The 15,342-nt window shown below is 40.7% G+C and overlaps 1 protein-coding gene across 1 annotated transcript in view; it reads right to left on the reverse strand.

Moving 5' to 3' along the window:
* Positions 1–706: 706 nt before the first annotated feature.
* The window catches only part of thbs4b (thrombospondin 4b), a 32,454-nt gene continuing 17,818 nt past the window's right edge, over positions 707–15,342 (reverse strand). The window contains exons 12-22 of the mRNA XM_084047523.1: positions 15,002–15,109; positions 14,392–14,551; positions 10,542–10,660; positions 9,799–9,851; positions 9,220–9,413; positions 8,413–8,591; positions 8,087–8,135; positions 7,057–7,253; positions 5,285–5,457; positions 3,714–3,853; positions 707–2,561 (exon numbers count right to left, since the gene is read on the reverse strand). Coding sequence (XP_083903649.1) covers positions 2,503–2,561; positions 3,714–3,853; positions 5,285–5,457; positions 7,057–7,253; positions 8,087–8,135; positions 8,413–8,591; positions 9,220–9,413; positions 9,799–9,851; positions 10,542–10,660; positions 14,392–14,551; positions 15,002–15,109 — 1,431 coding nt within the window. The 3' untranslated portion in view covers positions 707–2,502. The remainder of the gene's footprint in view (positions 2,562–3,713; positions 3,854–5,284; positions 5,458–7,056; positions 7,254–8,086; positions 8,136–8,412; positions 8,592–9,219; positions 9,414–9,798; positions 9,852–10,541; positions 10,661–14,391; positions 14,552–15,001; positions 15,110–15,342) is intronic.

The following is a 15,342-nucleotide window of genomic DNA, read 5'->3' on the forward strand; positions in this document are numbered from 1 at the left end:
AAAAATAACACATCTACAAGCTTGTAGATCTGCAATGTTCACCCCCAGAATAGGGATGTTTAGGGTTCAAGTGGTTAATGAACACCGAGCATTTGTATGAAAGCATGTGTTGTACACCACAACAAGCTAATGAGGGATAAGAAAAGAGGATTGGTGTAAACCATCCCAGCGTTACTCAGGATTATTGAGGATTTCCTGATTAATATAATATCCATTGCTCAGGCCATTCAGCGCCCAATTGAATGGTCTTTATTCATTGAGTGCTGTAGTTAGCCATGCCTCCTATACTAAAGAAAATAATGTTATATTGATTGGTTATTTTCATGCAGTTACGGTTGATACAATACTGTATATATGGACTGTATGTACGTGTTTAATTGGTTTATTATTCTCAGTCCAAGATTTGTGTCATATTTGTTTTTAAAATTGAGCTGCTCAATGGATCTTTCTCTTTTTTCTTTCATCAAGAATTGTTATTTGAATTATTTCAAATCAAATATGCAAAAAAAAACAAATATATAATATTCAGAATTGACTATATGAGCTGAGTTTAAGCTGTGCTCAAACAATGACCCTTGTCCCCTTCAGTCAAACAGCTGAACAAATACAAGAGGGAACTTTATTCTGACTGGTGGTGTTACTGTACAACAAACGTTCATGTTGATTGTAAGATTTTATTTGACATCCATTTGTTGACAAGGTCACATTCCCAAGAAATAATGAATTTGATTTATTCAAAGCCCTACATGTAGACTGAGACATAGATGTGACATCATCAAACATAACAATCTGTTTATAGGATCACATGAGAAGTTATTGATCACATTGTCTCTGTAGGGTGGAGGCCTTGTATGTCGCCGATCAAAACCGTCACAAGCTCTTAATACTTTTCATTTGTTAAATATTTATAAAACCCACAGACAGACTCAAGCACTTTCAAACATGTTGGGCATGTTATTAGAGACATTCAAATTTCAAACGTCTTCAGAAATAGCGAAGATAGCATATCTACAGGTGTTGCGTTGTGAGTTTGTAGATTTGCTATTTTCTCCATTGTTCTGCGAAACTCATGTGACATGGTTTAAAATAGGACGTTAACTAGGCCATTTTGGTCTTGTTGTCATACTCAGGAGCGGGCCCTCTGGGCATCAACCACCTCCTGACTATAGACATGATAGCAAGATAGCTGATGTGTGAATATGATCAATATCATGTCACAGCATTGAATGAACATAAGTTAATGAACATAAAGCTTGTGATAGAGCAAAGGTAATGATGCATCTTATGTTTGGAGGGAAAAGGCACAGTAAGGGGGGGGGGGGGGATCACACTGGGGCGCGTGGCTAGAAACACGTCGCCAACTATGGTATGACACACCTAGCACGTGCTCCTCTCTCGCGCTGCACGTCACATCACATCTTCCTAACAGTTTTTTAGACATGCATAAAAGTTTAAATATTCTCAACTTTTCCGCAAAAGGCGTGAGCTCGAGTCAAGTAGCCTACAGCGGTAGCGGCAGGCAAAAAAAACGCTTTCTGTGAACACGGCCCCTGTTTTGTCAAGACGTTTCTGAAGCTTCTGCGCCTCCGGTGATCGTCCCCTAAGGAACCTTGTGCGCTCAAGTTCTTTAAAGAAAGTATAAAAACAAGCCATGCTGATAGAAAAAAAGAAGCTTAATTGCTGACATTAAATAAACAGGTTCTAGTTAAAATAAAACTTGACACGACCTGGGTGTGAAAATGTCGTGGTTTTTGAGTGTATTAACACATTGCAGTAGCCTACTCCACCACTAGGGGGACTCTTTACAATGGTGTCTCCTTTATTTCCACCAGAACCTGTAGTTAGTTATGCACAATTTTATCAAAGAATAAAGAAAAAGGTAAGATGGGCATTTTGTGATTTCCGGGGTCAACCATGTTAAACAATATATGCATTTATGGCATTGTGTGAAAACACCAAATTAGATACATTGTTATGTTCTACTACGGCATGTTATGTAATGTTAATATTTCATATAATTTACCTTATTTCTAAACAATTGTATTCTATCACATTCAATCAAAAAAGTTGGTTATAAAACAAAGTGGATTTTAGGTCAGTCAGGTAGTAAGACTACTCATAACTGCCATAATATACACATAGAAAACTTACAGTACAAAGATTATGTTCAAATACACACACTATATAAAACAAGTGGGGTCCAGGGACCCCCGGGGGTCATTGAGGGGGTTCCAGGGGGTCCCAAAAAAATGAGGAACAGTCCCATTTAATTATTTTGGCCATTCGAAAATAGCCGATCTACAATCTCACAAAATGTCACAAATTGGGGCCAAATATAATTTGGGGGTCCTTGACATGAAAATGTTGATGAACACACAGTCGGATGAACACAAATCCACAATTTCACGCACACGCACACACACACACACACACACACACACACACACACACACACACACACACACACACACACACACACACACACACACACACACACAGAGATTAGAGGGAGTCGACTCCGTGCTGGGTGCTGAACTCCTGGAAGTCCTCAGGGATGGTATCTATGGAGCACAAGAGGTCAGGGGTCAGGAGCAGTGGTGGAAAGTAACTTTGCTTTAAATATTTAAAGGTAGGGTAAGTGATATTTTTTGGTTAAAACAAAAAGTATTTTGTTAAAAGGTTAAAACACTATATTCTGATAGTAATCATTGCTATAGAGTGTTTTTTCAGTAACAGATGTCTCCCTATCTCTCCAGCTCTTTAATAAACAGAAAATACATTTTCCGGTAGGTGTCAAAATCTCAGCCAATCAGGAGAAAGTACCCATTTTTAAGCTTCATTTGTATAGTGTTCCGGTTCAAATTTTGTCTGCTCATTTATTAGTGTCATCACTTCCAATTTCACTTGTGTAATCTATATCCTGATTGAGTTCTCTCTCCTAATTGGATAAAATTGGAAATGAAACTGAAACTGAAACGAAAATGCATTTTCTGTTTTATAAAGAGCTGGAGACACTAGAAGACTCCTTTTACTGAACAAACACTCTATAGCAATGAGTACTATCAGAATATAGAGCTATTTAACACTTATTTTAACCAAAGCAAATCACTTACCCTACCTTTAAGTATAAGTACAACACAGGAATAATCTTGAGGTACTTTACCTGAGTATGTTAAAAAATATATGCATTTATGGTACTGTATGGCGTTGGTTCTCAAAGTGGGGTCCGGGGACCCCCAGGGGTCCTTGAGGGAGTTCCAGGGGGTCCCCAGCTAAATGATAGATTAGGCACCAAATGCACCCTTATGGGTCTGTAACTCTGAGACTCTCAGAGTTACAGACTCTAACGGGTCCATTTGGTTCCATTTGTACACTCTCAGAGTTAAATTAACATTGGTTTTACAATGTGAATTGGGGTCCCAGAGGTATAAATGCCCAAACTGGGGGTCCTTGAAATTAAAAAGGTTGAGAATCACTGCTAGAAAGCCGTAAAAACCTTCTCTTATTGGGGTCCCTGGCTTATCTTTTCAAATGGGGGTCCGCGGGGTAATAAGTGTCAATTAGGGGGCATGAAAAGGTTTGAGAACCACTGCTGTATGGCATGGTGTGAAAACACCAAATTAGATACATTGTTATGTTCTACTACAGTATGTTATGTAATGTTAATATGTGGACGCAATTTCTCCCTCTCCATTCATAAAGACAGGCCGTACCGTTGCAGCGGTACTTCAAGTTGGACCAGATGATGTTTTCCTGTGAGAAACAGAACACGCCGAGTCGCCCTCCTCTCATGGTGGTGTCGATGGTCACGCCCGAGTCTGCTACCAACTCAGTTCCCTCGTAGAACCGGGCCCTGAACAGCAAAAAAACACATCAACAGTCAGTGGTGTAAAGTAACTATATAACGTAAGTATATAACTAAGTTACATCTATATCTATATCTATCTATATTTCTTTATACAAATTTGAAGTTTTTTTCAGAAAACTTAGGTTAGGATTTAGAAGGCATTTTTAGAACTTGCCTCAGGTATAAATGGGTGTTAAGATGACCCTGGGGTCATATCATTTATTTTCCTGTGTGTTGCCCTGTGTATGTCTATTCCCCTCATTGGTGGATGGGTGAGTGAGTGGTGCTGATTGAGTGATTGAGTACCAGCTGTTGTGTGAGTGGGGTGGGTGGTGTCTGAATGTGAGTGGTTGGCTACCAGGTGGACCTTGCTGGTGGTTGGCTCCTGACCAGGCTGTGATCTATAAATCTGGCTGTCACCAGTTTACATTATGTCTTTTTCCTTGTCAGTCTCAAACAACACCAATCCTGTGTTTACCAGTGTTTTTTAATCTGCTAGTGTTTGTTGAGATTTGCCAGTTTTAACATGGGTTACTTTACAGCCTTGGTATTGTAGGGGTGGATGGCCTTTCTTTTGTTTTGTTATCGTTATAGGTAAGATCTATGTATTTCTGATTTGACTCATGTAAGCCTATAGCCTAGGTTTTTTTTTTAGTAGGATGTTATGTACAGCCGCCCACACTGAGGTAATTTACCCATCTTTCGAAAATTATATATATTTGTTTCTGGGGTGACGTAGATCCAGAGACCACATCACCCCAGTCCTCCATGACCTTCACTGGCTCCCAGTAAAACACAGAATCGATTTCAAAATACTCATCACCACCTACAATACAAAGCCCTCAATAACCAGGCTCCCCGCTACCTCTCTGACCTCCTCAAACGCCACGCCCCTTCTTGCTCCCTCAGGTCAGGTGATGCAAGCCTTGTGGACTTCCCCATAAAAACAAAAAAAAAACGAACCTGGGGTGACAGGGCTTTTTCAGTTGCAGCCCCCTCCCTTTGGAACCCACTCCCACCTCTGCCCCCACTCTTGCCGTGTTCAAAGCCTCCCTCAAAACCCACCTTTTCAGACTTGCTATCCCCACGTAACTCAAACCAAATCTCCCTTTCTCCTCCTTCCTTAGGCTTAGCTTAATATTTTTAGCCTTTTAACTTATTTTTTTTGCTCCTAACTTTTATTTTATTTTAAGCTGTTGTGTAAAGCGACTTTTGGTACTAACAAAAGCGCTATATAAGTCTGATGTATTATTATTAATATATGAAACAAAAAAAGGGGATATTTACTCCCGAACCACTGTTTACGAAAGGGTGTTCTAGTCCATACACTGAATGTAGATTTTCCACAGACATATCAGTATAGGCTGGCTAGTTGAGACTAGAGAAAGGATCATGATGTGATGAATAACTCTAACTGTAACATGTGAATCCTCTCACCTGATGTATCCAACCTGTGGGCGGTGCTGCAGGTACCAGCGGTAGGACACCTTGTCCTTCCAGCCCACGTTTCTGGGGTCCTTCCACAGCAGACGCACCTGGTCCGTGGTGTCTCCGGTGTGCCACAGAGAGTTCCTCAGGTGTTCCCCGGGACCGGAGCGGGACTTCACAGCCTGGACAACGTGAGGAGAGCGGTAAGAACATATTATGAGGAAAATGATGTATAATACTGTGTTGATTTCGTCGACTAAAACTATGACTATAAATGTTCGTCGACTACCTTTTTTCACTGACGAAAACTAAATAAAAACTAAGTTATGATGACTAAAACTAAGACTAAATATATTGACAATTTCGTCAACAAATAAAAACTAGACTAAAATGTTAGTGAGGGATCTAGTGGAGAAGAGATCCAGTAGAACTAAAAGACAAGTCATTTTATGTTTGGTTGCACTCGGGTGTTGAACTCTGAAAATAGCAGATCTACAAGCTCGCTGCGACGCGTTGTGAGCTTGTAGATCTGCTATTTTCAGCATGCAACCAAGTGTAAAATCATATCAGCCATTATGACGCCATCAAGGCACCGCCAACATACATTTTAGTCGACTAAATCAACTGTAGATTTAGTTGACTATAATCTTATGATATTTAGTCGACTAAAACTAGACAGAAACTAAAACATTTCAGATGACTAAAATATGACTAAAACTAAATGGAATTTGATTCAAAAGACTATGACTAAAACTGAATCAAAATTTGCTGTCAAAATCAACACCAATATAATATGAAAAGATGAGAGATACTGGTAGGAGGGTGTGTATTAACCACTTTCAGCCATGCACACATTTTCAAAACTTTTCAAATCCTTTAACCCATTAAGGCCTGAGGTTCCAATTCTACAATAGGGCATCGCAGTTGCGGCCACTTCCAGGTTCCACTGCAAAATACTCAATGCATTTTTCCCATTGACTTTTCCAAAAATATTTATATCAATTAATTTAAGCCTAGAATCAAGCCATCTAGGATCCTGGTGAATCATGACCATAAAACGTTTGATTCTGTGATTTATTTTATTTTATATTTAATTATATGATATACTATATTTAATAAATACCCTTTGTTTTGCCGTTTTCAAACTTTTTTTTTCACAGAATCAAACGTTTTATGGTCATGATTCACCAGGATCCTGGATGGCTTGATTCTAGGCTTAAATTAATTGATATAAATATTTTTGGAAAAGTCAATGGGAAAAATGCATTGAGTATTTTGCAGTGGAACCAGGAAGTGGGCGGGAACTGCGATGCCCTATTGCCTTCTAAATCCTAGCAGTTTAAAAAAAAAAAAACGTATGTTACTATGTCAGTGGACCCCAACATTATATGTATTTGGCCGCAGATCCCCATCTCAAAATATTTTGTTCCAGGGACCCCCAAAAGCAATGATTTGAGTTACAAATGTTTGCTTTTGCACACATTTTTCACAATCTTTCAAAAATAGCAGATCTACAAGCTTGTAGCGCGGCACCTAGTGCCACGCTACAAGCTTATAGATCTGCTATTTTTGAATTGCCAAAGTGTAAAATAACGCTTTTTAGCTCAAATCTAAAAATGACACAGATGCGTTCACGTTGTGAGCTTGTAGATCTGCATCTTTCGCTATTTGCCATACATACAGTGAAAATACACAGGGCTTAAATACCGAAGTGGCATGTTGTCAGGCAGACTTCAAATTTCAAGTGGATGAGATGAGATCTCATGGACTCTCTCTCTCACCTTGAGCTGGATGCCAGGCTCAGCCACGGCTCTGAAGGGCGTGGCCTGCCAGTAGGTCTGTTCGGTCTGCTTCCACATCACCACGTAGAAGGAGGAGGAGTCCTGGTACCCGAAGATGAAGCCTGCGTAGTCGTCGTCGGTCACCGTGTTCACGTGGAACGTTCCTTCAAAGTCCACTCCACTGAAAGCAGTGTAACCTGATGATAAGGAAGACAAACATCTTCAGCATCCTATTATGTTCCAAATGCGTTGGGCACAACACAAGCTATATTTATTTGAATGATTGATATTCAACTGTCTTTACTTGCACAAGAGACTGAGGTATACATACAGTAGCCCTAGAATGTCTGTGATCTGACACACATTTCATGTATTCCAAATACACAGCCAAAGATCGGTCTCATCCACGCCCGATTAGCAGACTGATCTGCGCGGCATAAAAGTTCTTCCAGAAAACGTGTGTTTAGTAAAATATCTCCACTTTTCCTCAAGCTGCACACGGATGACATTCTCTGTCAGCGACGAGGCCGGACCTGAAATGACTGCTGGACTGAACATATGTAAACTTCCTTTGGAAACAAGTCGATGTTTGGGAAGCACAAACGCCTGGGACACACAATTGACAGGTGCGTTGCGATTGGTGCGGGGTAATTAATTACACCACCTACCAATTGTGTACCCCATACATTTGGGCTTCCCAAAGGCAGTTTCGATATATTCAATCCTGCAATCATTCCGGGCCCGGACAGAAAGTTGTCCGTGTGCAGCTCATGGACAAGTGAGAACCACTCTCAAAACGGAGATCAGTCTGCTAACCGGGCACGGATACGACTATGGCTGTGTATTTGGAATACATGAAATGTATGTAAGATCACAGACATTCTAGGGCTAAGGTATACTCTGCCTATGCACTTATTTATATAATAACTGCAGTTTGTGGGTATACAACAAATCATTTCACACACTCTTTTACACCTGTGAACTAGTGATGTGACAAATAAATTGAAGTTGAAGTTGATGATGGTCTTACCAACAGCAAGTCCTGGGTCACTGTTCATAGTCTGAACGATCTCCATTCCCTATGAGAGGAAAACAGGTGTTTTCACTGTTAAACACAAGTCATCTTCAGGTTCTAGGTATCATTTGGATGGATACATAGTTTAAAAACAGAGTTAAAAAAAACTGTGAATCCTGATATGCATCAAACCTTACATTATTTTATTTTAGGAACAAATAATACAATATTTTTCAATTGGCACTGTTAATGAAGGAAGCCAACTATAACATGAATATGTGTGTGTTTACATGTATGTCCATTTGAGTGAATTAAATCAAGTGAATCTTTGTAGGTCTGACCTGGTTGAGGACCACCCAGTTGGGGTCGATCTGGGCGTCGCCCTCGGGGTCCAGCACCACCGTCTGATAGGCTCTGAAGTCGGTCAAGGTGACCTCGGCGTTCTCGGGACAGTTGTCGATCCTGTCGATCACCTTGTCCTGGTCAAAGTCTGACTCACAGATATCTCCCACCCCGTCATCTGTAGGGACACAGCACCGTCAGACCAACGGCAATGGAAGAAGTAATAACTTGGATATTCTTTTGTAAGTGTAAGTAAAAGTAGCAATACTACAATATACATGTTACAAGTAAAAGGCCTGTGTAAAACATTACAGAAACTTTGCCATAGAAATATGCTTAATCCATTAAGACCGCGAACGCATCTGTGTCTTTTTAAGATTTCTTTGACTATTAAAAAATAGCAGATATGCAAGCTATGAGTTTGTATACCTAGTGGGACAAATAAAGCTATACCTTGAAAAACCTGAACAAGACACAATACAAATGCATAGAGAATGACATTAGGAATACTGTATGTTTATGCACAGCAAATACTGAAAATATCAGTATTAGTATACAGTTAACTTCATGCTGGCTGTGGCGCACAGAAACACCTAAATGAATACCCACAACTAAATAACATTATATTACCTTTAGCTGATTGATTGATTTTATGTGGTAAAACTGTATACAGAGACCAGTGTTTGTTACACTGCCATTTGTTGATTCTGTGGTCGGCAGGACGAAACCTCAATCAATAAAAAGAATCACTGCATACAGAGCCAAGGTGTGCAACACGTTTTTCTCCTCTCTTTAAGTTTACTCACTGTTGTCATCGGTCTGGTCAGGGTTGGGTACCAGTCTGCAGTTGTCTGGACCCGGTGGTAGAAAGTCGGGAATGCCGTCGTTGTCATCGTCGTCATCACACTCGTCGCCCATGCCGTCCTTGTCGGAGTCCAGCTGGGAGCTATTGATGACCAGGGGGCAGTTATCCTTGCTGTCCTGATGACCGTCCCCGTCACTGCAGAGGAATGACAGTAAAAGTCAGGTCAGTCAATGACACAACCACAAGAGCTGACCGTTAACCAGTTAAAATTCAGGAATAGCCGAACCTACAAGTTCACAACGTGTGTGAGTGCCGCGCTATGAGTAGCCAAAGTATAAAAGGTTAAAGTGGTTAACATTATTGTGATTCTATATTAACATATTTAGCTGGGGACCCCCTGGAACCCCCCCAAGGACCCCTGGGGGTCCCCGGACCCCACTTTGAGAAACAACGCTCTAGATGTCATAGCCACATAAGACACTGTATGGAAGTACGTTGTTATCATCATGCATGTTTAAGTTTGAGCAGCACCCCGGGCACTGTAAGCTCGAACTGTAGAGGTCAGAGGTCAGCATGTTACCTGTCTTGGTTGGTGTCACAGGAATCTCCCACCAGGTCGTTATCGATGTCAGACTGAGAACAGAGAGCAGATATGGTATTGATACTTATACTTAAGTAAGAAAATTTAGTTATTTTTCCACCACTGTTGTGCACTCTCTGAGTTTCAATGAAACACTGAGGACTCTGTTGCAGTGTTGATTTCGTCGACTAAAACTATGACTATAAATGTTTGTGGACTACCTTTTTTCACTGACGAAAACTAAATAAAAACTAAGCTACGATGACTAAAACTGAGACTAAATATATTGACAATTTCATCAACAAATAAAAACTAGACTAAAATGTTAGTGAGGGACTAGTGGAGAAGAGATCCAGTAGAACTAAAAGACAAGTCATTTTATGTTTGGTAGAGCTCGGGTGTTGTGCTCTGAAAATAGCAGATCTACAAGCTCACAACGCGTCGCACCGCGACGCGTTGTGAGCTTGTAGATCTGCTATTTTCATCATGCAACCAAGTGTAAAATCAGTCATTACGACGCCATCAAGGCACCACCATAATACATTTTAGTCGACTAAATCAACTGTAGATTTTGTTGACTAAAACTAGACTAACAGTAAAACATTTCAGATGACTAAAATATGACTAAAACTAAATGGAATTTGATTCAAAAGACTATGACTAAAACTGAATCAAAATGTGCTGTCAAAATCAACACTACTGTGTTGTGTTGTGTTGTGTTGTGTTGTGTTGTTGGCTCTGACCTGGTTTGGGTTGGGGATGTCGGGGCAGCTGTCACAGGCATCGCCCACTCCGTCTCCGTCCCGGTCCAACTGGTCCCTGTTCTTCACACGCTGACAGTTGTCCAGGAAGTTCTTCAGACCTGGAGAGCAGTCAGCAAAAAAACACAGTTCGTTGGTGTTGTTTCTGTGTACATCTCTTTATGTATGCATAGTACTAGGCTCTGAGCAAAGTTGTTGTTCTAAAAGATGCTTTGATTAACCTATTTAGAGGTTGCTAGCTAATAGGTAGAGGTGTGTGTGTGTGTGTGTGTGTGTGTGTGTGTGTGTGTGTGTGTGTGTGTGTGTGTGTGTGTGTGTGTGTGCGTGCGCGTGCGCGTGCGTGCGTGCGTGCTACAATATTGCAACTGGAACAAATTTCCTTTGGGATTAATAAAATATATCCTATATCTATCTACTGTATATAACAATTCTGTGGCAAAGTAGCATTTTAAGCACATTACCTAATATGTGTTTTGGAGATATCGTACGCTATTTAATTCATTTTGATAGTGTTGTATTACTGAGAACCATCAGACCTGAAATTCACCACAAACCACAAGACTCGGATGCTTAATTATTTTTGTTCTCATTATAGTAGACAGGAATTGCGGTTTGCTACAGTTGAGTAATTTCCTTGCTGTAAGCACATTTCTTCTCTGTTCTGTTGTATTCCACTTAATGCATGATTCATGCACACGAATGCGGTGGTGGAAAAAGTACTCAAATGTTTTACTTAAGTAAAAGTATCAATACTGCAATGTAGAAGTACTCTGTTACAACTAAAAGTCCCAAATTCAAAATGTACTTGAGTAAAAGTACAAAAGTATTGGTATCAAAAGGTACTTAAAGTGCCAAATGTAAAAGTACTAAAATGTTTGAAAATAGCAGATCTACAAGCTCACAACGCGTCGCGTTGCGACGCGTTGTGAGCTTGTAGATCGGCTAATTTCAAATAGCCTAGGTATAAAATAGGGCTAAAGTGGTTAATGTATGTTCTATAATGTAATGATTGACATCTGCAAAGTAACTGGTAACTAAGGTTTTCAAATAATTGTAGTGGAGTAAAAGTACAATATTTGCCTCTGAGATGTAGTGGAGTAGAAGTAAAAGTATAGACAATTGGAAATACTCCAGTAAAGTAAAAGTACCTCAAAATTGTACTTAAGTACAGTACTTGAGTAAATGTAGTTTAGTTACTTTACACCACTGCACAAATACAAACTGATGTCAATATTTCAATATTGAGTTAAAGTGACAGTTAAGGTCATGTTCACACTTTTCACCACCTGGGGGCACTGTGGTCATTTCAGTGGATGTGAGTTGAGCTGTTACTCCTCATGAATCTCAGACAGAGACAGCAGCAGATTGAAGCAGAACTGCACTGGCATAAAGGTCGAGCAGCAGCTGTCTGCACAGAACACCACTAATAAAATACCTTATTACAGTGGAACTGCTGTAAAAAAGTCTAAACATCTAAACATAAATGCTTGTTCTGGTCTATCACGTGACTTGCTGTTTGTAATTCAGTTCTCTAACCCTTTATGATGGGGAAAGCATCATCTGTGTCATTTTTAGATTTGTTTGGCTGTTCAAAAAAAAAATATATTTTTTTTTTAATCGAACATTTGTAACTGAAATCTTTGCTTCTGGGGGGTCCCTGGAACAACATATTTTGAGATGGGGGTCCGCGGCCAAATACATAGAATTTTGGGTGGTCCTTGACATGAAAAGGTTTGAGAACCACTGATATTATAGCAACATACGTTTTTTCAAAAAACTGTTAGGATTTAGAAGACATTTGTAGAATCCCCCAGAAGCAAATATTCGAGTTACAAATGTTTGCTTTTAAAAACATATATATATTCAATGATTTGGAAACATTTAACGTTTTTTGAGTGGTACCAGCCACTCCTACACTTGACTTGTGTGTGTGGGTCTGTCCGTCCGTCCGTTTGAGCACGGCCTCAACAGCTGCAGCTGATTGCAACACTAAGATGCAACCAGTTAAACACATTAATTAAACACAAATAGGAGTGCAACACAAAGGCACCACTCACTTCACACTGGGTGTGATTTTTTTTTAAAAGAAATAGCAGATCTACAAGCTCATAGCGCGGCACTCGGTGCCGCGCTATGAGCTTGTATATCTGCTATTTTTGAATAGCCAAAGAAATCTAAAAATGACGCACAGATGCGTTCCCGGTCTTAATGGGTTAAGGCAATTTGGTCAAACATCAAAACCATAATAGTAATGGTGTAACAGAATTTAGTTTTTCTTTTTCAACCTCAAAAAGCTCGACTGCAATCCACTTTACTTCAAAAGGTCAGAGATAATCTGAGCCGGTATAAATAATGTTAGAACAGAATTGGAAATGCGAGTGAAAGGGCAGCATCGTGCTTAATTTATACTCCAGAGTGACGCTCGGCGAAGATAGCCGATCTATACACTCATACACACAACATGTCGTGATGCCAAGACTTGTGAGCTTGTACATCGGCTGTTTTTCAGCGTCAGAAACTGCCGTATGACTTGATATGATCGGGCTTAATAAATAAGTCATCATAGCAACGTGTGTACTCTGTTGTTACATAATATGAAGATGAGTGAGGGGGGGGGTGGGTGTAGTGGTGGGGGGGTAAAGGGGAGCGTAGCCGTGGGGAGATGTATTCTCCCCCACTTACTAAATATAGGATTTTTCTACTGTAGTAGAATAATTGACACTAGGCCTGTCACAATTATTACATCACCGTCTAATCGCAATTATTTGAGATATTCGCATATTATTTTTGCATAATCGCCATTATAATCGTTTCCATGTTTGAAAATGTTCATGTATTCATATGCCATGTTCAATGACCAAACACACAATTAAGTCGTAAATCGCAATTATTAGAGTCACAATTAATCGTCAACTTCAGTTTGTAATCGTTGACAGCCCTATTTGACACTTGAACCCCAGCATCCACATTCTGGTGTGGGGGGGGGGCATTAGCCAAAAATAGCAGATCTACAAGCTCTTGTAGATCTGGTATTTTTGGTGAAGAGATTTGATGTAGAGGGGGGAAAAAGCAGTACAAATGCGCTCCCCCACTTCTAAAAGTTGCACTACCTCCGTTCACTTCTTCGGGTCAGGTCTTCTACATCATTGGTTCTCAAAGTGGGGTCCGGGGACCCCCAGGGGTACTTGAGGGGGTTCCAGGGGGTCCCCAGCTAAATGATGGACAGGAACCAAATGGACCCTTATGGGTCTGTAACTCTGAGAGTGTACAAATGGAACCAAATGGACCCTTATGGGTCTGTAACTCTGAGAGTGTACAAATGGAACCAAATGGACCCGTTAGGGTCCATTTGGTTCCATTTGTACACTCTCAGAGTTAAATTAACATTGATTTCACGATATGAATTAGGGGGTCCCATAGATAGAAATGCCATTAAATGGGGGTCCGTAGCCCTAATGCATGTCAAACTGGGGGTCCTTGAAATTAAAATGGTTGAGAATCACTGCTAGAGCCGTAAAAAAAACTTCTCTTATGGGGGTCCCTGGATTATCTTTTCAAATGGGGGTCCGCGGGCTAATAACTAAGTGTCAATTTGGGGGTCCTTGACATGAAAAAGTTTGAGAACCTCTGTTCTACATAGCCTTGTATTGGCGAATAGTGACAAAGCCCTAAACTGGACGTTTATGGAATACACTGGAGTCTATGAGCGTTTGTAACTATTTCCAGTTTACATGAACCACGTGACCGACGCTGTTTTCTCCCCCCTCATCGACAGAACTCTTTAATAAGGCTTTGAGTGTCAGTTGTGTTAGGTCTCTGTTGTCTCTCGTACCGTCACCGTCCATGTCATCGTCACACGCGTCTCCTTTGCCGTCACTGTCGGTGTCCCTCTGGTCGGGGTTCTCCACCGTGCGGCAGTTGTCACAGGCGTCACCGTGGTTGTCCTTGTCACTGTTCCTCTGGTCCACGTTGGGCCTCAGCCAGCAGTTGTCCTGTTGATCCAACAAGGTGATCAGAATGGGGGGTGTGCAGCAAGTTAATCGAACTAATCGATTTAATAGATATATAAAAAAATGATCAATCCTTTCAAGCAAAACTGATCAGTCAAGCTCACTATGTGTCACCATGCGATGCATTGTTAACTTGTAGATGAACTATTTTTGCTATTCACATGACGAAATATAAACAGTATTTGTGGTTTTAAGTGTCTTGCCCAGGGATACTTGGACACATAGACAGACGAGCAAAGAGTGGAACCAGTGACGTTTTCCCAGACGGCCTCAGTCTCTACCCACTCAACTACGGCCGCCTGCAAGCTATGTTTGCAATGCATGATACATGCATACTACATGCATGCATGCATACATCATACATACATACATGATGTATGTATGCATCAGTGTGAGTACGGCGTATACACTTGTTTGTGCACACTAACCGACCTGCTCATTTAGAATGCCGTCTCCATCTGCGTCCTCGTCACAGGTGTCTCCCATGCCGTCCTTGTCGGCGTCCTCTTGGCCAGAGTTGGGGACATACATGCAGTTATCCTGTCAACAGACATGTGTCAACATTAGTTCCATCAATACAGCTAAACGGACTCACTCGAAAGTACAAGAGAGGTCGATTATTTATCTGGCACTAGACACAATTTATACATTTGTAACTCCATGTAACATTTGTACCTCTGAGAGTGTTCGAATGGACCAAAATGGACCCCGTAACTTTACGAGTGTACAAATGGAACCAAATGCACTCGCAGAGTTAAATGGACGCTCACTCA

This window comes from Gymnoscopelus microlampas (genome assembly GCF_963454915.1).
Source record: "Gymnoscopelus microlampas genome assembly, chromosome: 21".
Taxonomy (NCBI): Eukaryota; Metazoa; Chordata; class Actinopteri; order Myctophiformes; family Myctophidae; genus Gymnoscopelus; species Gymnoscopelus microlampas.